This window comes from Temnothorax curvispinosus, unplaced genomic scaffold (genome assembly GCF_003070985.1).
Source record: "Temnothorax curvispinosus isolate PA1 unplaced genomic scaffold, ASM307098v1 QBEX01006738.1, whole genome shotgun sequence".
Taxonomy (NCBI): domain Eukaryota; kingdom Metazoa; phylum Arthropoda; class Insecta; order Hymenoptera; family Formicidae; genus Temnothorax; species Temnothorax curvispinosus.
The window spans coordinates 195,207-219,027 of record NW_020216518.1 but is presented as its reverse complement, the minus strand read 5'-3'; the positions used below and the strand labels follow the sequence as shown (position 1 = coordinate 219,027).

The 23,821-nt window shown below is 37.9% G+C and overlaps 1 protein-coding gene across 2 annotated transcripts in view; it reads left to right on the top strand.

The window, feature by feature from the left end:
* The window catches only part of LOC112456317, a 220,328-nt gene that overhangs the window by 44,699 nt on the left and 151,808 nt on the right, over positions 1-23,821 (top strand). For both annotated transcript variants that reach the window (XM_025018773.1, XM_025018772.1), the window contains exon 2: positions 5,678-5,986. In XM_025018773.1, the coding sequence (XP_024874541.1) occupies positions 5,854-5,986 (133 nt within the window). In that variant the 5' untranslated portion in view covers positions 5,678-5,853. The remainder of the gene's footprint in view (positions 1-5,677; positions 5,987-23,821) is intronic.

The window sequence follows — 23,821 nt, the reverse complement described above, 5'->3', positions numbered from 1 at the left end:
AACTAAATGCACCGCGTTCCGGCTGGCAAACATGGGGACCACTGTGAGAAACCTGACTGATTATGGAGACGTGGTAATTGTGCAGTCGATGGTATGTTCTCTGGAACAGAGAGAAAACAGATAATCAGGCAACTCAAGAAACTCAAGAAAAAGACAATAAATGACCGATATTTTTAATGATGATGAAACAGATATTTATAATAAATATGACTAAATTAAAAATACGATCGATTTCAAATATTGTCTTGTAAAAGTTTCTTGAAAGAGGTTTTTAGAATTTTAAATTGGAACGGAGGGTGTGCATTGATCTGACGATAACAACAGCTCCAACAAATACTGATGTTTGAATACGACGCGATTACAACCGTAAATAGGAGGCATCAACGGCGTTTAATGTGTGTTTCTGCGAAACAGCGAGTATAACTTGAGTACATCCTGAGAAGCGCTTGTGGAGCTACAGTATAGCGCGACATTTGCTACAGAATTCACGCTCGGTCTGACCTGAATATTAATGCTCGATGCATATATCTTTATCATACAGTCTTATCCAAGAATATATCTTCCAACTATAACAGCAAACCACAACCAAAGCCGCAAGCATAGCTGCTTCTACTTTACATATTTCAACAAATACTAGCGGAATATGTTTCCTCGATAAGCTTACAAATATTTACGAACAAATTAACATCGTACAATTTTTATGCAATACTCAGCACATAAATTATCAACAATAAATTTTTGTTAGTTAGTTATTTTACTGCGGAAACAAAGTTTCATATTTGGAGTAAATTATTAAACTGTAATTGTAGAAAATTTATGAGCACATAATAATGTCGGATTTAATAATTTGAATGAAAAGTTAAATAGTTTATTTAGTTTTATTTTCTATATCTTGGAATAAAATTTTATACAACAGTTATGACTTTGTTATTCGGTATAATTATATATGCGTTAATCTTACATTAGTGCAACGCACGAATGACTTCGCTCGTTAGTTTGGAATTTGCAGCTAGTACCCCGCAAGAAACATTTACTTCGAGTTGTTTCATCGGCAGGATGATCAGATGATTAATTATACTATGAAACGCACAATCATCTAAAGCCACAGACAATTGACGGCCGGCCGTGATTGTGGATGGACTAAGATACATTCTGATGCGCAATTAATCGATATTCCGTCTAATTGATGCCTAATTCGATTAATAATTATGACGGTTCGTCGCGCACTCAATAGCCGTGCACATTTACAACAGAGATTAGCGAATTAATTATCATCAACGTTATTGCGTTTTGTTGTAAAATATTATAGCGAATGAAAAATTATTACTAACATCTATTCATTTTCCTCCCGTATAACAATATATACAATTATTTTATTTTTCGCACCTCTGATTTAATACGAATTTTTGCAAAGCGGGAAATTTTTGGTAATATCAAAGGCATACCTGGCGAGAGAAGCGTACAGTTCACAGCCGTTATATATTCTTTATACTTTGGCAACCCTTTCAAGTCGAGAATGATTGAACTCTGCATAATTCTTTTCACCTTATTAAATAAACATTTAATGAACATAAAATTAAATAGGCAGTGCGGGCTGTATCTCCACAAGGGATAGCGTTCCTTTAATTAAGTCTTGGCTAAAGAACATGTGCTTCACCTTGAAACGAAAACAGCGCGCGCGCGCGCGCTGCAGTGCTTGTAGATGGACGCGGAAAACGCGGTTGCAGGCTAATTTGCGGTGGTGCTAAACGAGGAGTTGCCGGAGCATCAAGAAACAGGGCTAGACAAAGGGTGAGGAAAGGAAGGGGAAGAAGCGAGGTAAACTCCAGACACACGGCGTGAACTCGCGCGAACTGCGGCCCGAGTAATTATCCTTGCAACGAGAAATGTTATTTACCTGTACCTATTTGCCTCTTCGGACATTTGATCTTCCCTATGGAGGCAACTTGGCCATTTAGTTTTGACATGAACATTAAATTTTCTGTTTGTCTTAGCGACGTGCGAAAGATGCACGATTACAACTCTCTCTCTCTCTCTCTCTCTCTCTCTCTCTCTCTCTCTCTCTCCCTCCCTCCCTCGCTCTCTATCGAAGCATTATTTCTACTTACCCGCATACATAGTGAAGCGTAATAACTGAGAACGGAGACAATTCGGATAGAAAACATTCCGAGCGGGAGGCAAATTGCAGATGGCAAGACCAGGGAGAGATGTGGAAAGAGAGAGGAAGAGAAAGAAAGGGATGGGACAGAGCTGACCCGGCCTTTGTGCCGTTGACATTCTGGTAACCGCTGATTCTCCTTCCATCGAAACCCTCTTTTACCGTTTGGTCGGTTTTATCAAACGGAACTAGCTATAACTGCATGGCACAATTACAAGCTACTTGCGGTTTTTTTCTTTTACGCTCCTTTATGCCAGCTCCAGTTACATGTTTCTTCTTCTATTTCGATCACTGTTCCCCCGGCTATGCGCCCAATCAGCACCTGAATTAAGTTAACTGCATCGACACCTTTTGAATGAACCTATTCGCAACGGCAATCGCTTCAATGGAGATTACTTAAAAAAGAAGAAGAATAAAAGGAAGGACGTCATTCTGGAGAGGAAATACTTGACTCAGTTATGATGGAGATATCTGACGGAAGTGGCGAATTATAATTGGAAGATCATATGCAAGAGGCGAGGTACAGTAATTGTTGAAAACGAGATGGGCAGTGTGAAATAGCTAAAGACCACAATAGCACGATTTGAACCAAACATACTTAAAAATCGAATAAAAATATTATTTGTGTTCATGACAGCTTATAGCATAAAAAATAATTGGAAGTATGATAAAAAAAGTCACGCCGCAATAAACATTATAATTATATCACAAAATACATCTCAGTAGATAAAGTCAGCATCTGATCAGACTGCGTAAATTTCTCGAATACAACCACTTCTGTTCATTTTAGGAATAAAAAGATAATTATTTATCGTCCAGTGTTTCTCTTGTTTCACTTTTACGTGATGTAAAAAAGAGACATGAGACAGAAAGGAGAGAAAAGAATCTTGTTCAAACCGAATGAATGCTGGATGAAGAAAAAGGAAAATCATAAAAATGCTGTTATTTACGCGAGTTGAGTTTATACACTTGAGAGAAATGTCCTTAACGGAGTTACTTTCTTTATCCTGAAATGATACGACGGCGAAAGTTGCAAGTTGCTCTCTACTTTGAACGTAATCGTAGACCGGAAAATGCAACGGTGTAGGAAAGTGTTCAGGAATCTCGGTTAAAGCAGTGTTAAGAACAGTTAAGAAGATAGCGCGAGCTAATAAGGCGGACGAGCGATAAGTGCATAGTAAAGGGTAGAAGGAGGGAGAGGGAGGGAAAAGAACAGGTATCTAGTCCTTGCGGCTAAGCACCCGATCGTCCACCGATGCGCTACATGAGCAAGTGTATAAAGGTCGTCCTTGCAGAACGCCGAGTGGCTTTCATAACTGCTGGACAAGTTCGTGGTAAAACCGGCGACGATAGATAACGATGAGTGAATAACACTCACAGCGGCAAAACGACGGGATAACTTCGGCTTGTCACATTATGAACGACTGAATCGTCGACCTCCCGTCTCTCTCCGCTCCCTGCCGGCGTCTCCGTAATGGGGTCGTCATCCCCTTCGGCCTCCGAGTCCTCGCCAGCGACCTCGTGAAACATTGTGGGGAACCATGATCCCCGACTTATGCATCGCTCGTCGCCTCGATGGAGATACGCTAACGAGACATCGACGACATTTCCAAGCAGATGAAAATGCAAATGCCAGTGCAGCTGAGTCCTAGAAACTATGCGGTCTCTTCTCGCTCGGCGCGATATGAATTTCATTTCGATGGAGACGTGACAGAAATTAAAGTAACTGCGTAAGATAATTATTACGTCTTTCATGATCTCACGTTTTATATTCACGTAAATTAGATAATAATTCATAAAAATAGATGAGTAGAAGAGAGATTTTTTATTTGATAGAATTTTTTAAATTTTTAAATAGACATAGGTACATTTTCTGTCTTACTCTCTCTTTATCTCTCTTTGCGGTCTACTTTTACAAATTCTGTATTAATATTGTACTTGTACTTGTAAAAAAAAAAAATTAATAGACAATTGGATTAAAAACACAATTCTGAACAGTCGATACGCTGCATATATTTTAATTAATAATCTCCTTAATATTTTAATTAATACACATGTATTTTATATATAATTTACTAATATACATATAATTTTTTTAGTATACATATAATATACCAACGAATTTAAAACGGATTTTTATGTGTAAATAATACTCGAAATAATATTATTGCATATTCATGTTCTATGTATGTAAAATTCTATGTATGTAAAATTTTTGTTTTCTTTTTTATTGTTATCGGAACAAAAATTCTGCGAAAAATTTTACAAACAAGCGGCAAATACTTCAATTTAGAAAAGCCGCTTTAACAGTCGTGCAAATCTACAGAAAATAAGTTTCACAATAGTCTCCCTTATTCTTGGAATTTTTCACAAGAGTTCTTTGAGCCCTGTCCGTGCTTCATCTCTTAATGATCATCCGTCAAAGGAACCCTTCTAATGAAATATTTTGCTATTTTGTTGCAGACGGGATTTTGGAAAAAAGCTTTTTGATGTGGGCGAAGTCATTGAAGGATTTAAGAAGACGAGTAAGGATCTACACGAGTCTAATTCCGTCAGGGAGCAAGGAAAACCGGAGTCCGGCAGAGAGAGCCGAAGGGAAAAAAAAAGGCGGAAAATAGTGGAAACGGTCTGGCCCATGTTACGAGCGTAAAAAAAAAGAAAGGGTAGAAAAGAGCGAGAGAGTAGGGAAGGCCGTTACTCTCGCGATCGCCGTCGGTAGAAGCGATGATTGTGTCTTCATGTTATACCCGAAGGAACGGAGTAATACGTTCCGAGAAGAAGGAACGTGAAGTATAGGGTGCATAAATCAAGGCTCGCGCAGAAATGAAGATTCTGTCCGAGAAGAGGAATAACGGGCAGCGAGAGTGCAAAATTTTACGTGACATAAAGCCCCTCCGCTCAATGACGTGGAAAAAGTGCGTCTGATAAACAACGGTGCGGCGGGCTGCTGTTCCTTGATTCTAAATTTCCATATCTTTATCTGTCGCCAACGGCGGCATACGTGTTAATCTCATATATGTCGAGCACCAATTAGAGCGGAGACGCGTGATCACGCTTAATTAATTTCGCTGCCTCGCGAGTCGATTATGCCGGGTACCGTCGTACACTCGACCGTGACCCAGAATTCGCAAGAGATTAATTACTCACAAACAAATAAATGCGCTACATAAATAAATACACTTCACTCTTTCTGTTCAATCACCGACACATCTTGATATCTTTTCTATTCGGATCCTCGAAATTAATATCGCTGTCGAATCTTCATCCCTCGGACAATCCACTCGCATATCGCTCCTTCGTTCCTACCAATACGCAGACTTGCTTTAATGAAATTCCTCTTTTGAGAATTCTTTGATCGAATCGCGTATAAATATTATGCGTGTAGAAATTACGCGAGGTGCGTATTCTTATAATTTTCTTCGAGCTATCATCGGGCGATCGCAATGATATGAAAATACCTGCTATTAGACGCGACGCGATAAAACGACGGTATATCGAGAGTTTCGTTCGATTGCGTAGATATTCAACGGCTGTGACGTATTGTTGTGCGCCCGCGCTCGGACGACAAAAAAGAAGGGAAAAAGAGGAACGTGCGGAAGAAACGAGCCGTAGCGAACAAAAACGGAGAGGAATAGCGGAGGCATGCCAGAGAAAATGATATCGAGGCGGAGAACTGATTGAAACGAGAGAGAAAAATGACAACTATCGAGGCCGTTAGTGAAATGAGTGCGGTACGTCGGGCGGTATGGTTCAGCGCCGTGTTATTCGCAGCGACTCCCTTGGCCTACACTCAAGTAACATGGACGCCGATCTACGTGGGAGGATACAGTGAGTACTCTTTTACTATTTGTATAAATAAAGCGACGTTAACGAAATAGAAAGAAAGTTAAGTTGTATTTATGATCAAATGGAGTTAACATTTTTTAGCTAAAACTTTTGTAAAACATTAATTAAGTGTTTAAATATTTTGGGGGAAGCGCTTGGCTTATGATAAAATAATTCAAAGATAAAATATTATAATAAAATATAATGTTAATGTTAAATTTGTTAGAGTCAAAACGTAATAATGTGTCACTAATTCCTTGTACATGTGATTTATTAACGTCATTAATCATTCCGCATGATTTGCTCGTGGAACATGCGATATTTGCAGTTGTCACGTACACTAATCTTCATTTTCATATGATAATACATTATGATAAATTATGCTTCGGACCGCACTGCGCGTCGCTTCGTTACGAGCTGAAAAAACATGTCAAAACGAGCGCACACGCGTTTCCTCTTTTTTTACGCGACATATTTTCATTCGTCTGACGGGAAAGCGAAAAAGGAAGGAAAGAAGTGGCGCAGTAAACGATGAAATATCGCGCAGCATTATTTTTTCGCATTTCTCCGAATCTTTTTTAACGACTCGAACTTTGGCAATCAGGGTTATAGCGCCAACAACGAACGGCGAACGCGAAAGTGTGCTTCACGATAACCTGTACGAAAGATTGATAGTGTCAATTAACGAGCCACGACTGGCTGAAAGTTCGCAAACGAGTACAATTAATGACACATCAGCTTTCTGCACGGCAATTGACAAAAGAGATATCAAAGAGAAACGAAATCATCTAAAATTGGGTGGAATTTTTCAAACGCTTTTTTTTTTTAAATAATGTTAACGGTATGAAATGTTAAAAGTTACAATAGTTAATTCTTTAAAATAATATGAAATAATAGCTAATGATATCTACTTTAACTAATATTGACTTTTTAAAGCTTTTATAAAAGAGCTCGATGATAATAAAATAAAAATTGGATAATTAGATAATTTTTAAAATACTTAATACGATATTGCTTAATATAACTTCAAAGAGGGATTAATAAGGGAATATTTTAATTCAGATATAATGATATTGAAACAAATTAGGCGTTGCCGCGCATGAGGGTATGTTTCATTAATGCAATCGCAAATTATTTTAATGATATTCCTCTGGAAAAATGAGTTCAGAATTTAATCTATTGCCCGCGTAACGGGGAGCGTCAAACCGGGAATGATGATAAATGCATAAAATACTCGCTTAAGAGAAAAGCAATCTCACGAGTATTCAGATCTCAACGGACATTAAATTTTTATAACCTGGGACATTTATCCGTTAATGCCGTCACTCCGCCTGATGGACGTCGCAATAATCGAATTACAGGAACGGTCCGTCACATAATTTATTAGACTGGACGATTTTAATATATTTTATTGTTAATTATCACCGTCGAAAGTTTAAATCAATAGCCATTACCATTTATAACAGTTTCACTCTACGATCTCATAACTTTTGTGTATATTAATGAAATTGTATCGTATAGATATTGCGTTGATAAGTAGATTGTACGGACCATGAACTCACACGTGTAATGCGATATCATGCGAGTGCATCGAATTACGATATTGCATGTCATGCTTTCCTAAATAATCGGATACAAAATACGGCATTTATTTAAATCTACTAACAAAATAATCTTTGTATTACAATATTTGAAGAATTTTACATTATATTATTACAAATATTATAATATTAAAGATCAAAATCATAAAATGTAATATGAAAATGGTCGTTTGGCTATATTTGAGTTGTCGATAGACAGTATTTTATTCTACGTACTCCCGAGAGGAAATACGGAAGATCTGGGAATCGGTAACAATGTATCTATAGCAGGATCAAATTATCGCACACACAGAGAACGATATTGCAAGAGGGTTTAGCCGAAGTAGAGTTTTACCGAATGATCATTCGATCCACGTAGAACGGATTGAAAACCAATCACGCTTCGCTCCGTAGAAAGATATAGGGCCCCGCTACCAAGAAATCAATCTGAAACGTGCCCGAAGTAACTCAATTTTCCCCAGTTATGTCTAAGGTTACCGTTGCAGGCCGCTGATATAAGCTGATATGAGAAGGTGAGCGTCCTTGAGTTTGCAACTTCCGCGAAGTCTGATCGTAGTCTTAATCACTAGAACTTCATCGTGAGAAATTAAGCACTACCGTTCTACAACTCGGACGTATCTTACCTTGTTTGTCTTAATGAACAAGTCTCAAAGTTGCGCCTTCCTTGCCTTTCCTAGATTTACTCGCTAACATTTGTAATAGGAAACATAACGACCGAGTGATATCTCTAAAAATTAAAAATTACATTTCAGAATTAGAGTTACACTCTACCGGAGAATACTCTAATGCTCTAACATTTTAACTTTCAAATGTAGTGTTTAATTCCTCTATAAGAGATATTACTCGGTTACTGTATTTCCACTCAGAAATAATCCGTTATATCGTGTCAAGTTTCTGTTAACAAACACAAGTCCGGAGAAGCAACTTACGGAAATATACTCGGCATGTAAGCAACGACAACGCAAATGTGATATACATTCCGCCGAGTAGAATGTCGCCTTATTCAAAGATCCGAAGTAGCAATGCGCAGCATATCCTAGGAAGGACTGAGAAACCTACTATCGTGCGCCATTGTAGCGCATCAATCTTCTAGATCGTTACGCGTCCTTCGTCCATTTAGTAAGGTCCCTTCAGTTAGATCCTGACTCCGTCGTAAGCGATGTCGTCGCGGTAACGACTGGGCTAGACAAGCGGATCCTTTAAAGTGATCCAGGGCTGCGTGTAGATCCGCTGGAATAATTCAAGCCGCAAACATCGTGCTCCGGTGATGGTGGATCAGGCGGAAGAGAACCTCGAGTGAGTTTAGGCGAAGGGGAAACGAAGTGGTGGAATATAGGATCGCCGCTGAAGACTCTCCTTTGCAGTTGCTTGTCGTCGGTAGCAGACTGTACTCTAATTAACGGCGGGGTAACAAGGGTACCCGAGAGAGACGGAGAATCGTTGTAATAACTCGCGCCACTATGAAGCGATGAAGGAGGTGGAGATGAGGAGGATGAGAAGGAGGAATTGCATACAAAAGGGAAGAGGGTGAGAAAGGCGGTATATGAAAGGCGTGAGAGAAGAGCGATTCTCGAATCGGTATCTCAAGTACGCCCGTCTTAAAATGTTGTCGATTAATTAACACCCAAATACCAAGCGCTTGCTGTTTCTCGGTGTGGAAATTTCCAACTTTCGTGACGTGAAAAGGTTGGAACCCGGTTGACGCCTCCGGTGAATATTGCGCGATATACTGAGGAGACTAACTACTATAAGCAGAAATCGGAGATGGATAGTCTCTCACGTCGCGTTAAGTCGACATAAATGGGGCTGAAAGTCATTTGTCATACGACTCTGTACGAGGTTTATACAAGTTACCAGTAGTAAACGTTTGATGAAAGAAATGAAGCTTCTTCCAGTTTTTTCCGCGTAAAACATTTTCTCTCGATAAATTTTTTAACGCAGATGTTATAGACACATTACGTCATAATATTTGAATGAAAAAACGCGAAAAAAAAATTTGTTGTATGCGTCAATAACATCTACTGTTCTTTACCTTTTGAGTCTATTGCGGCGAATGGGAAAGAATAAAGCGTAAATTGATGCGCTTTATTCTTTGAATTCGATGGCGTACCACAGAAAAACGGATCAGTGGCGCGATATCTTGCGTATTACGGAGCGTATAGATAGCAGCGAAGACTGCATTGTGAGTCAGACATGCGTACTTAATTCACATATTACTCACACACGAGTTATGAATACGCGCAGCATGCTGCCGGCTACGCGCACCTTGTCTCATTATTCGAACTTCAAAAGGATCATACTTCCATTGTAGCGTAGCAGTAATTATATTCCTTTCATGCACCGTTATTATGTTACGTTCGTCATTTGTGACGAACTGGATTTTTTAACAATAGGTGATTGATGTCGTCTAAGCCCAATATCGTCGATCAATAAATTATCCAATAACACTGTCTCCTGAGAAAACGAGAGTGATTTAGCGCGATACGGAGTGAAACGTCGGTTTGATTTAATCTCAGATACAATTGCTCAAGATACGGTCCTTGAATCGTTTCACTTCTTCAGTTATCTACGTTATTTCTTGATAAAAGACAAAGAGAAACGATAGGGTTTCTTTTACGCGCGCGTGTCCAACTTGGCGAATGAAGTCAGAGGTTGTAAAAAGACTTACGCTCGTAAAGCCGCGGCGAGATTCAAGTTGGACGGACGAGAGCCGAATATCGTGATCAGTCTTCAAAGATCGCGGGATTCTCGAGAAAGGGTATACAAAAATCTTTCGTCATTTTTTCCCATCTTTACTTTCTCGTTTCGTACCGCTTAATCTTATCACGTGCGGACTCGGGCGGTTCAAACTCGACCTTACTACTTACTGTCCTGAAGGGCAACTTCGTTCACGAGCCAAACTTCGATCCTCTCGGTTTTTATTGCGCTGCTTTATTAACAAGACCACACAGGAGCGTGTTACGCGACGCGAATTAATTACTGTGTGCTCGCGTCGAATTTGTTTTGTTTTAACAACACAATAACAATGTGGTAACTTCTACGGAGGATCGCGTTTACGAAATACATATTAGAAACAATTTTTCGAATGACGATGATAAATTATTTTATTGCAAAACCGTTTGTTTAAAAACATATTCTTTACAATTGCGCAGTGCCAAACTCCACTTCCTCCATGATAAATGATATAAACGTTGGTGCTGTCCAAATATATCCCAATATTTTAAAAACCGGATTACAAGAAATCCGATTATTTAAAAAATATATGCATGGGGATTTCTTTGTATATATGCATATCCATACTCTCTCCCCAATCTCAAACAATATTGCTGTGAAAATACGGCATTGTGCGAGCTATAAATGCGTATCCGTCGTATTGATTTATAAGTCAAAATGTAGCGTGTGCCGAGGGAAAACGTGACAATCTCGCGCAGTGCGTTTTGAGGGGGCACGAAGCAGGCGGCAAAGGACGAGTAGCGTACGGAGTGCACGAAGGCGAAAACGTTTGCTTGGACGAGTAAACAGGGGTGATTCTGTTTGCTTTTCGAGGAGGAAGAGAAGCACGTCTCGACGTATGCGTGAAATCGGGTACCCCGAACCTCGCCCCCGTATGCGCGTCTCTGCACGAATGACAATTCAATATTGATGCTAACCTTGCTTTCATAAGCAACTGCTGATGTCCACCCACCAATTTGTGTGTTCACAACAATAAAACATGCTTCCAAACCCAGAAAGCGCTCTTTCAAAGTGAATTGTAAACTTCGCTCAGACAACTTTGTTTTCCCGGTAGACGAATGCTCAGTTGATATTCCTCGCTGAGATTGTGCGTGTATGTGTGCATGTATTCTAGTTCTCTTATTTATTAAACTTGATCTCGCTTGAAATTTTGTTTCCTCTGACAAACTGCGCTAGGAGAACTATTAGAAGTACTATTTCAATTTCTTACGTTATTACATAAAGTGATAATTGAATTATATAAGAAAAATATCCAATGGGACGAGATCTGATATTATCACAAAAAGATTGTGTTCATGATATTGATTATATTTATAACAAGTATTGTTTTTAGTACCGTTTTACCGTAAATTTCCTGTCTTGAAAAGCGCAATCAATAACGGCAAAGTTATCGCGAATACATCGATCGATGCTATACGTGTATATACCGTCGAATCGTTCAATAGGGGAGCAGCTGTAAAAAGGTACCGCATAATGAGGAAAGGGGTTCCATGTTCCGTCGATCTCACAATCGCGGTGGCACATTGTTACAACACATGGACCACCGCGAGCGAGCGAACTTGAAAAGCCACCTGCGCGCGCGGTGTGCAGGTGCATTGCAGTTTCATAGTCTTTGAGCCCCATTCTCCTCCTCCTCTTCCCTTTCTTCCACCGCGCTGTTTCCCGCCCGGTCGACGGACCGGAGACCGTCGGGCAAACTGTAATCCTGTTTTCTAAATGTAACCCAACTTCGGCGAACATGTGTATGTCTGACCGCAAGCACTGTTCGACAATTTGTCTCCGCGCCCGACGCTTCGCCGCACTCTCTCTCTCTCTCTCTCTCTCTTTCTCTCTCTGTCTCTTTAGTACTCTCCTGGCGCCGCCTCCTTTGTCACCTAACTGCATTTTCCTTCTCGCGCGTTCAATGTTCAGTATCTTCCCCAGGGGGAAAGGCCCCCTACGCGAAACTATATTTCCTTTGATACTTGTGCATGTGCGTATGTAAACATACGCGTTGAGATAGGCAACGTGCGCGCACGTGTTCGTTTAACTCCATGTACATATATGATGTTTGTGCACGTGTAAGGTAATGTAGAATACATAGAGTACATAGGGCGGTTGCCTGTACACATCGCGCGACTGTAAGTGTGTACGTAGCGCACTCAGGTTTTTGGATGCAGTTTAACGCTCCTCCTTGGTCTTCGACGTAACTTCCGCGAGAAATTTACTCGGTGTTGCTCTTCGAAATTTGCGTCGAAGATTATCGAACTGCGATAAACCTTAACCACCGGTTACTAACCGGTTATTATTCGTAGCTGATTTGTGGTTTGCGCCTTCTACAATGAATAATTTCTCTTGAAAAGCATCTTACTGCATTTCTTGTAGTGAACTGTGCTTATATATCGATTTTAATTATTTATGAATAATTTTAATCATTATATTTTAAGTAATGGATTGAAATAATAGATTATTGTTATTTTGTTATTGTTATTATTATATGATAATATATACAGCTATATTAAAAAAGCTTTTCGAATATGAAATATTCCATTTATTTACGAGGGATTTAATAATATCAAAATATTTTCTGTAACATAATAGCAGAGGTACATCATTTGCTAATGACACGCACACTTCTGCCTGTATAATCTCATTGAGATTATTTGTAAATTATCTGTCCATTATATAGCTGAAAATTATTTATCATTTTATATTTTTATATTCCTGAGAAGAATCGCTGAATTATATCGTCAGATTTATTAAGCCATGCACGTAGATCGAGTTTGCTCGACAAACGATCAGTGGTACGTACCATCGAAATTCAAATTTCTCCATTCGAGTCACTCGTCATCGTCCAATGAAACTTGTAACATAGCAGTTTGGCAAGAACAATTAACCTCGGGCTGATGGCATTTAGCAATACCAGTCTAATTCAACCGTCGTCAGATCTCGCATACCGTCCCTTCATCCGACTCGTATCGTGACAATCGATTCCTGTTAATCCATTCCGCGCGGCACACACAATCACCGGTCTCGTTGCACCGGAATGTTTTATACGGACCTTTGTTCGCAAATTCACGAGTAAGCGGTAGTGGAAAGATCGATCTTCTTTCCTCTTGCACCGGCGGATATACGAGTCCCGTTGAAATTCGACGCCGATAGCAGACACGTATACAACATTGTCGAATCAGCGTCGATATTTCCATGATGGCTCTCTCTCTCTCTATTTTCTTACACGATATCTCCGACATATATTTAATGGACATCTCCAATATATATTCTAGTTAGCAATGTAAATTACATTTTAAGTTAACGTTATATCGATCTTTAATAGAATATATAATTATAAATCAGATATTTCGACTCCGCTTTGAACCATCTCTTCAGCAGTGCAGTAACAATTAAATAAAAATAATCTCACTTTGGCGAGAAATAAGTGAGTAACTTTAAAAGTTGATGGTCTAATAATAGCGTAATTTTCCACGAGAAAGTCCAAGTAAAACTTGGATAATAGTTTATTATATGATCGAAATCAAAATGACAAGAGTCATAACTTGAGCAAAAAGAGAAGTGAAGTTATTTATCAGGGAACGTGAGAATAAGCATTGAAATCGAGACAAAAAAATATCGAGAAACAATATATAATTTAGTAGAGGACACCGTTACAATTGAAACAGTGATGCACTTAAAAGACAATAAGAGATCAATAAGAAAATAGTTTCCTATTTTTATTAATAAGAGATTATTCAAGACCAATGATCATGGTAATTTTATAAAAAAAATTAATCTTTGACAGGAATTGTTGTCAAAGAAAATCAATTTTGTGCATTTGTCTAATCGATGATAACGAAATGTCCATTGAAAACACGGAAATACTTGGTTAATTAGCCTTCGAGCATTGTCAGTAATTACTATCGCTACGTACACTCAACGACATTTTAACGCAACATCGGATGATCGTCCGGAAATCGACTGTGGTCGTTGCTCACGGCAACCTCAACCGGAAGACCACGTCGTGTTCGCGAATTGTCGATATTCGAGAGAGCGGCAATCGCAGCCGCTCGTCATCGCTCGGCACGGGGAGAGAGAGAACGGATCGTAACTTGCAGCAAGAACAATTAGCCGGCGGGCCTGCCGGAATTGCCATGGGCGATGCAGCCGGCTGGCTGCTCTCGCACTCGTCATGAGTGCTTTCCGCACAATCCCTTTCGTACCATCCCTCCGGGTTTATCGCCGTCCCTCTACCATCTCGCTACCGATTCTTGTCGCACTAAAGCAACCCCGACGTGAGTTACAACCCTCCGTCAAGTTTCCACGGCGGCGGCGGCGCGGCGGCAGCGGCGACGGCTGTGCTACAGTCTGCCAGTAATATTGTTCAAAATATCCGGAGCTAACTCCGGCACGTCGCGACGCCGTGTATGTTCCCGAATGGAAGCGCTTCGTGCTTCAACTTTGTTCTTTACGCGTTACGCTGTCCGCGACCGGCGCGGCGTCGTGCGGAGAGCGAAAGTGCTTCCGTATGCTGGATAAGTAACGTCGCGATGCAAGTTTCGAGAATGCAGTGATTTATCACGTGTGCGAGGTGCATTATACGCGCCTAATTAGATCGTCACGAGATGCGTGACGCGGAGATGATATACTTGATTCTTCACGTATTTCACTCGAAAATAGAGCGAAAATGCGGTTTCTATAAAAAATAATCTTATGCAGTCTATGCGGATGCGGATTTAATGAGGAATCTTATTAGCCCTACATTTCTAAGAATTCTCAACCGAAAGTGTCAGTTAAACAAGGTAGTGTACGGCAACAATAATGACCTGGGAGTTGGATATAACATATATAACTACAACTCGGGTCATTATCTGCATTACGATACATCTATGTGATTGTAACTAAGCAATACAATTAAAACTATGTTAACTAGTTTACATTGCGTACCGTTCTGATTCGAGCGCGTACAGAAGCAGAGACAAAAAGGAACAGGAGAGAGAAAGAGAGAGAGAAAGAGAGAAAGCTAGATAAACCTGTCTATTTAATGAAAATTAACTAACAGCCTCGTATCGCGCGAAACGCGGCAGAGTGATGAACTTTGGAACAGCAGGGTGAGATAAGGGCGAGAGCGATAGTACAGTAGAGTTAACGCGGTGGATTATATTTCAATTTCGACTTTGGTTGGAAACACGCGAATGATAAAGCAAAACGCGCGGCGCGGCGCGCGTCTTGCCAAGCGATAAAGCCGCGATATCTATCCGCCATAAAATGCAAAATCCATCTTAGACGAGGGCGTGATCTGGGATGCGAGGTATATGCGATACGTTACACACTGTTGGCACGGGACTTCGAACGACTAGGAGTGATCCGCTTTTATCTGAGCACTTTTCGATACCGGCCAAATGTTTCTTGAGATATTGCGTGTGCTGTGAATTATGGTCGTAAAAACGACTTATCTCTTAAAGCGCACGTACAAGATATCTATAATATCGTTGTACGGGGCTAGATTGTAACTGTGAGGTTAATCTCGTGGTACAGTGAGCAAACAGTGCCATTATTTAATCAGAAAAGTAGTTAGCTTCTGTTCATTTATTAATGTTGATACATGTTCTTCATTATCGAACTGTAATATAAATCTTTCTTTCGTTCTCTCGCAAAATTATGTATGTACATCTGCGGGCACAATTTAATTCTATTTTATATCGTGATGATGTAAATACACCGAAAATAAGTGTGGTTTGAACACTTTTAATGTCATTCTCTTAATTATCTCCGCTTGTATTAATTACTTAAATCCGACCGCGGAAATGAAATTTCACGAATGCACGTGTAATTACTCAACTACTGCGTTAAATTAACACAGGGCTATACGGTGCGAAACTATGTACGAGATATAATGTGCTTTCGAACTTACCGGAGTTAAAGAGAAATTCGTCGTTCGCAGTGTTTAATCAATTTTGGAGGAAAACGCGTCTGTCTACGGACTGTCCATTAACGAATTGTCGCAGATCGATCCGATATTTCCAGTTAATTAAAAGTGCATTTGGGACATTGAATTTGCAGTTTAACGGAACGCGAGATTTAATGCGCGTATAGTTACGGTCCGAGCTTCGGACGAGCTTCGAATTCTCGATGAAAAATGGAGATAAAAGAAATGTAATCGTTTTATTACAATCAACGAAACTATTTAAATCTTGTTGCGGAAAACATATTTTTCGAGTTCCACGCAGAATGCAGAAACATTCGTTCGTTTATTTCAGCATTGCGTCAATTAATCCGAAAAAGAATCGCACTTGCAACGAAAGGAGTGTCATCACTGATATAAAATATAACAATATTAATTGTTTGTCATCGCTATAATTTTCTTTCTATCGTACTACGCATATTGATTTTTATTAAAGAATTAAAATAAAAAATTATGCTAAACACATGTATATATCTATGTAATTAATGAAAAATATATTTATGTACATAAAACATCGGATAAAAGTAATAACAAAAATTTAATTTTGATAAATTGTTAAATATAACATAAACTCTTTTAATTATATTTTACATTAAATTTGAATTGTACTTTTTCATAACGAAGATAAATTTTATCTTTGAAATGTTAGATATCAATACGCGATAATAATCGCGCGTCTGTCGAAATTAATTTATCACAAGGTCTACAAGGAACAGAATATTTGGCATATATTAATCTTACAACGTTAAATATTTTGAATTAGCAACGAATTTGCGGCCGCGCGAAGCTCGGTGTTTTTTTGTGTGCGGCGCGGCGTCGTACGTCGTAGCGGCGCGCTTGTATACACAAGGTCGCCGCGCAAATGCCACGAATCACGATCGTTCGTCTTCGTCATTCGTACGACGATACTCGAGTCGGAAGGTAGCATCGCGAGCCGCTCCGCGTACCTACCTAGGTATCTCCGAAATGTCATTCTCTCTCGTAACGCATTCGCGATAATATCACGAGAAAAAGTTACTACGGACAGTTATCAGGCCGCACGGCATTAAATATTTCCTCGCGCTAACGAGCTGGTACACAATGCTCCGAATGCTCGGTACTCGCTTGCGATGTTACAATATGCATACGCGTGGCTCTTATTGTGATTACGAGCGATAATGACGCTTAGATTCGAGTATATTTTGCATCGCGGTTGGAGTTTTGTTTCGCGGATCCAAATGTGTATAATATACCTATCATTTTCGGATCGAGAGAACCTAACATGTCTATGACGTGAATTGCCGCATTGAATAATCGAACGGAAATTGATACTCCATCGTTTAACAGTTAATTTGAGATACTAGGGATAGAATATTCGATATACGTTTATTTCAGTTGGCGCACGTATATAGGTATTTCGTTATATATTTCGTAGCGGTAACGAATTGACGAAGTACGAAGTTTTTACAGCGCGCTGTTGGTCGCACTGAAGTTATTTGCGCTTCGAGTTTTAAGCCGGGAGGCCGGGAGGCAACAGTCGTGAGCCGCTCTGTGCTTTATTAACATTATCTCTCGAAATGCGATAAATTTCAGAAAAAAACGCAATTCCTTATTATTAACGATTATTCATTTCTATGATCAACGATTCTTAAGCGTCTTGAAGCGATGATCGTTTACAAGTTTTTTTCCCGAACGATCGATTGCGTCTTTACTTAATTAACCATTAAACATCGACACAGCTTTTTTATCGCGTTGCATCGGTACCACATATCGAAATGTTGTGCTTGTTGAGCAATATCGTAACTTTGTACTCTTTTCTTTCAATAGATCGCAATAAAATAGAGTGCGCACGATCAGTTTTAAGAGTGCCGTGCAAGACATCGCAATTGTAATTAGTTACGCGATCATGTTTTCACGAGTGAGTGTTGTGAATCCAACGACGAAATCTGAGAGGAGGTGGAGGCCTAGGAGGCATCGGGCGACAGCGGAGCAACCATGAGGTAAGTAACTCATTTATTATTTTGTTTCCTATTCTCTTTATTCTACCCGGTATTAATTATTTATAATTATTTTGTATACGCGCAATTATATTATTCTTTGAAATATTAATTATTTAGAGAGCATTGCTATATAATTTGAATTTATATTTTGTATTTTACAGATCGAAAAACGTGATTTCAACGTAACCGCAACTCCGCTGCTACACATCGTGTATCGGTGAGTTACAAGTATTTTACTTAAAAAAATGAGATAATAGATTTTTGAAAATTATATTAGATGTAGCTATATAATATGTATGTAGGATAATTGAGTAAAAGTGTTGCATTTAAATATAATATTTCATAGATCTATATTGTTTTGAGATGAATGGGCTAAGACTGATTATATAGTATTCATGTCTAATCGTGGAAAATAAAAATCATCTGTTATTACACATATCACTGTGCATATGCATAGAAATTCAAAATTCAGAATAAAACTCATTATATACTCGCAATCTAAAATAAAAATCAGGAATATTTCAGATAAAGTAAGCTTGGCAAAAAGTGATAATAGAATAATTTTTGCAAAAAAAAAATCTCGAAAATTAGTAAATATATTATCTCTTATACTTTTTATTAAGTTCTCGATATAAGCTCAAAATATTTCTCTGTATTTTCTAAGGTTTTCAGGTAACATAATTATGAACATTATGAAGATGTATTACATTAATAATATTTTTTAAGTAATTTTAATATCAATTAAGTAATTAAATTTTTGGATTTGTTTTTAGATAAATGGTAAAAAATAAAAAAGAAATATAGTAAAAAAAAAAAACTAAAATATATTGATGTTTTTAGAATATATATTTACTTTTACTTTAATTTCTTCATGATGTTCATAACATATAGGCTACGAAGATCGAATTATGAAAAATTAGAGCAAGATTTTTATGTACATGTTGTATATAAAATAAAAATAAATTAATAAGATAATTAAAGATAAATAAATACAGAAAAAAAGGTAGGAAATATTTTACAGTTACGTAACATATTTTAAATACTTTATTTGAAATTAAATACGCGCTGGTAATTATTAATTATATTTATTCTTATATAGTGCGCCAATTTTTTATTTTTACTTTTTATAGCCTATTCATCTGTAGTTATTAACAATTTTATATTGCTTAGTATAAGTAAAATAAAGAGATGATATGAGATATATTAGATCTCATAGATATACCACGGTATAAAATTTTCTCAGTGTATTCCTTTAGTGTATATCTTTAGAGTATTTTAATACTAATAAATTACGCCAGTCATGTTAAAATATTCGGTATATTTTGGAAATATTCTCAATAATAATTTTTGTGATTTACTTTAATTTTCAATCTATATATGTATATGTGCGATATATTGAAAAAAATCGCAACAACCTTTGGTTGGCAGCAGTCGGGAGTAAAAACAATAATAATTAATTTTGTTACATTTAATATTTCTATTGATGATATTTAATATCATCTATTGTGGTAATACCACTTACTACAATGTTTACTTTTCTGGATTGATTGATACGATACTAGAATAAGTAAGCAAAGACTTCTGCATCCGGCGTGAAATTCGAAAAGTGCAATTCTCATCCCTACATTATAGAATATTTTTGACGATTGAGAAAATATGATAATTCTCTTATCTTAATTATTCATCAAAGATTTTTGTTAATAGTTAGGACTGCAAACGCGCGCATTAAATCCCGCCTTATTAAACCATTTTGATATTCCAAATTTTTAACATAATATCGTATAACTAATATAAGTAATTAATATACTAATTAACATAAATAATAAAAAAAGAAAATTGCATATTGATTACGGTTCAATACGAGCCAAGTACAGGAACATGTTATGAGTCGAGTTTTTAATTCGACCTCGCGGGAAGACGAGTACCGTCCCGTCCTACGTTAAACGATGGCCCAATAAGAAAACGGAGAGATGCTGCAACACGGGCGAGATTACTTCTTTTCGCTAGGTAACTCCCAGATCCTCTCTCAGCTCGCGATATTCGAAAAGTTGGTAGTTCACTCTACAGTGGCGAGAGAAAATTGCTTACGCTTTTTACGGTCTCGCAAATATACCTACTCGTGGCTCGTGTTTATTCACGCTGCTAACCGGCTGTGCGATCTGTGGTAAACGATTTTTGCCGAACCTACACTCTCGCGGATTGTGAGCTTTGTAAGATCGTGAACTTTAATCTCTGTCGCGAGAAAGGTGGTTTTCTGAGAAAAAGAAGGATTAAAACCTGCGAAATATCAGAAAAAGGAAAGTGAAAAAAATTGAGGGATAAGAGAATTGTATTTTTATATGCAATGTATTATTAATTTATTTAACGCGGTACGTTTAATTTTTAAGAGTCGATTGTGTTATATATTTTGACATAAAAAATTATGCACCATTCGAGTCCGTGTGGAAGTGTGAGATAAATTGAAAAGTATGAGTAAATATTCCGTGTGACGCGAGAAGTAGGCTGTCCGCCTTCGAAGAACAGCAATTTTCCTTTCACGGATATAAGCACTCACGTCTATTTGCTCGACAGTTATTGATGTCAGTGTCACGAACAAGCTTTTTCTCTCGATTCTCAAGTTCTATGAGAAAGTTGTGATGGTACTGCGGGCTTTATTTTATCGTTGCAGAAAAAAGAATAAATTTCAATCTCATTTGCCTAGGTAAATGTAATGATCTAATTTATTTCAACATTTTAATTAAACTACAGTTGAATTTATATTAAACTTTTATTAAACTCTTATTAAATTCGTGTATATTTTTAATATATCGGAACGACTAGAAATATACACAAATGGATACCATATTCTGTCGTAAATTATATTTCATTATGAACAGTAATTGTATGATTAATACTCTACAATAGGGGTTTAGCTTTACGATAAATTGCGAAAATTATGTATCTAAATTCTAAATGAATGGAAATAATTGGCCTTAAATATTTCTCGACAGCACTTATTTTATTGTAACCCATTTCTAAAAATTTACTGTTAGTAATAATCATCAGCAAATTTAATTCGCGGATTTTTAAACATTAATTTCCAATATTTTCCCGTGATGCTCGTATAATGATACATTTACGAATTTAGTACGATACTTTTTTACGTTTTCCGTTTAATGGATCCCCGTAAATCGCGCACTGCCCAGGGAAACTCGTCATAATGTTCGCGACGGAAATTCGAACGGTCCTCATCGTCGCGGGGAGACGCTTATTAGAGTTGCGTTAATTGAACGAAAGTCCGTTTCGAAAGTCGGTCTTTGAAAGTTTACCTGCAACTTCAACATTCTAAAACTTATTCCTATCGAATTTTACACGGGCCTGTAAGCAGCCACTAAACTTTTTCTTCAGTATATAGCATATACTCAACACCACGCTTTCCTCGTGTATTTCTCTTTTTTTCTGAGTTTTGCTGATAAACGCTGCCAGAAACTTCAAGGATTTTGTCTGCCAGAAATAGGGTAGGGATTTGCCCTGAGTGGATCATAATTTTCCGTCCTACCGGTCCTCGACTCACTGCCTCCGAGCAGATTCCGCCTTCCCGTCCGACATTTTCTACTTCTTGCCACTCCGACGTCGGCCATAGATCGACATAACAAGCTTTGTGGACTTAAAGGTCTTAAGAAATGCCGCATGACAACTGCGAGAAGCGCCGATGCAATGGAATTCATCGGAAATCGATATTTATGGATAGTTTACCACAACCTGCCGTGGAAATCCAACCTTTCTGCAATCTCGAACCTAAATAGACACTTCCAACTAGCTTTTCGTTACTTTTTTCTTTCTTCCATTTAACAATTTCTCGCGTTCCAACTTCAGCATACAATTGACAGACTTTTGTATATATGCACTGCATTAATAGAATTTTTGTGCGCGCGAAATTTGCGGTGAAAATGGAATACAAATGGAATGTACGCGCGCGAGCAGTTTTCACAAAGGGCACCATCGGAAACGGTATCGCACAATTTCTTTTCTCTTTTATTGGAATAACTGTTACGCGGAACTCACTACAAAACATCGCGGCGAAAATTCCATTGGGCGTTATTCCACAACTCAAACGTCGATCACGCCTCTATATCAAACACTGTATTACAAAACACGAATACCAACATTACGACGGAAAAAAATATCGTCGAGTAACAAAATAGAATTATTTGTGGCTCATCATTCTTTAAACAAAATTATAATGTAGCTTCTGCGTACGATCTCGAATAATAATACGTTTCTGTATGAAGGTCTAGTAAATCGTATCGTAACAAATGAATTAAAAACTATTGGAAATGGAAAACTATATAACGTGAATCATTATCAGATCAGCCTTACATTTTCTTCGGAATTTTTTAAAAGAAAAATTGATTCCAGACCATCGCGGACCAAACATCTCGAAATCCACGCAAATCAAAGATTTCCGATTTTTATCGATATTACGGTTTTATGGTAACGTTACGGATATTGCCTGGGATATCGCGGAACCATAAAACTGCAGTAAATTTCTTGTCAGTGTAGAACATGCATGGAGTATTTTCCTAGTTATACTAGTTGAAATAAACTTTTGTCTATAGCTAACAAAATACTTCGTATCCATTAACATTTCGAAGTTCGAAATAAACTTGGAAATCGATAAAATGACATTCCAGTACAGACGCTAATTGGCTAAGGTCCACATTTAGAGTTATGTATATTTCTGTTAAAGAATTTATACTGTTGGAGGTGTTTGTGTATCAAAACTTGTTAAAAAAAACTCTCTTGCTCGTTTGCTTGCATGCAAACTCATCCGCATGCCGGCCAGTTACATAATATTCTAAATTTAATAGTTTGTAAAAATTGTTTCTTTAACGATTCAATAAATCGCACTTAATTTTGGAACATGAAAGTCTTAACGCGAAAAATTAACTATCTGAAAAGAAAGCTGTATTTTCAAAGCAGTATACAATTGTGCAGATTCCAGCTTGGAAGTAGCGCCGGAGGATGAATATAGTTGAAAGCATAGGAAGGGAGAGTGGCAGGAGATGAAAAAAAGGTAGATCAGTCTTGGCATGTCCTGTGAACGCATATTGCGAGTGTATTTTCTCTTGCCGCTCCAGTTTCTTCCTTCAAACGCATTCTCAACAAAACTCATTGTCTGCAGGTATCCCCTCGCTACTTAAACGTTCATTTAAATATCACCGCGGCGTCATAATTGCGCAAAAACTAGTTCGTTTTAATCACGCGAAATTAAATGCGCGGCTGAGAAGAACGCTTCAATTATCTGCTTTTCATGGCTACTAATACAAAGAATTATATACCCGCCGCAAATTCCATTAATATTTATAATCTTCTATTTTTTATATCTTCTATATCATAAAAATTCATTACTTTATTAAAATACGTCTCTGCTTCGTCGTTAGTATTATTAACATCGTAAACGCCGCTACCGCTTATCGTTCATATATTTTCCTTTGTGTTCTGAAAAATGGAAATTATAAATTATAAGGATCGCAAAAATGTTAATGTATTTTTAGACAAAGATTCGCGAAAAGAATATGATATTATAGTATACATATATAAGTCTAAA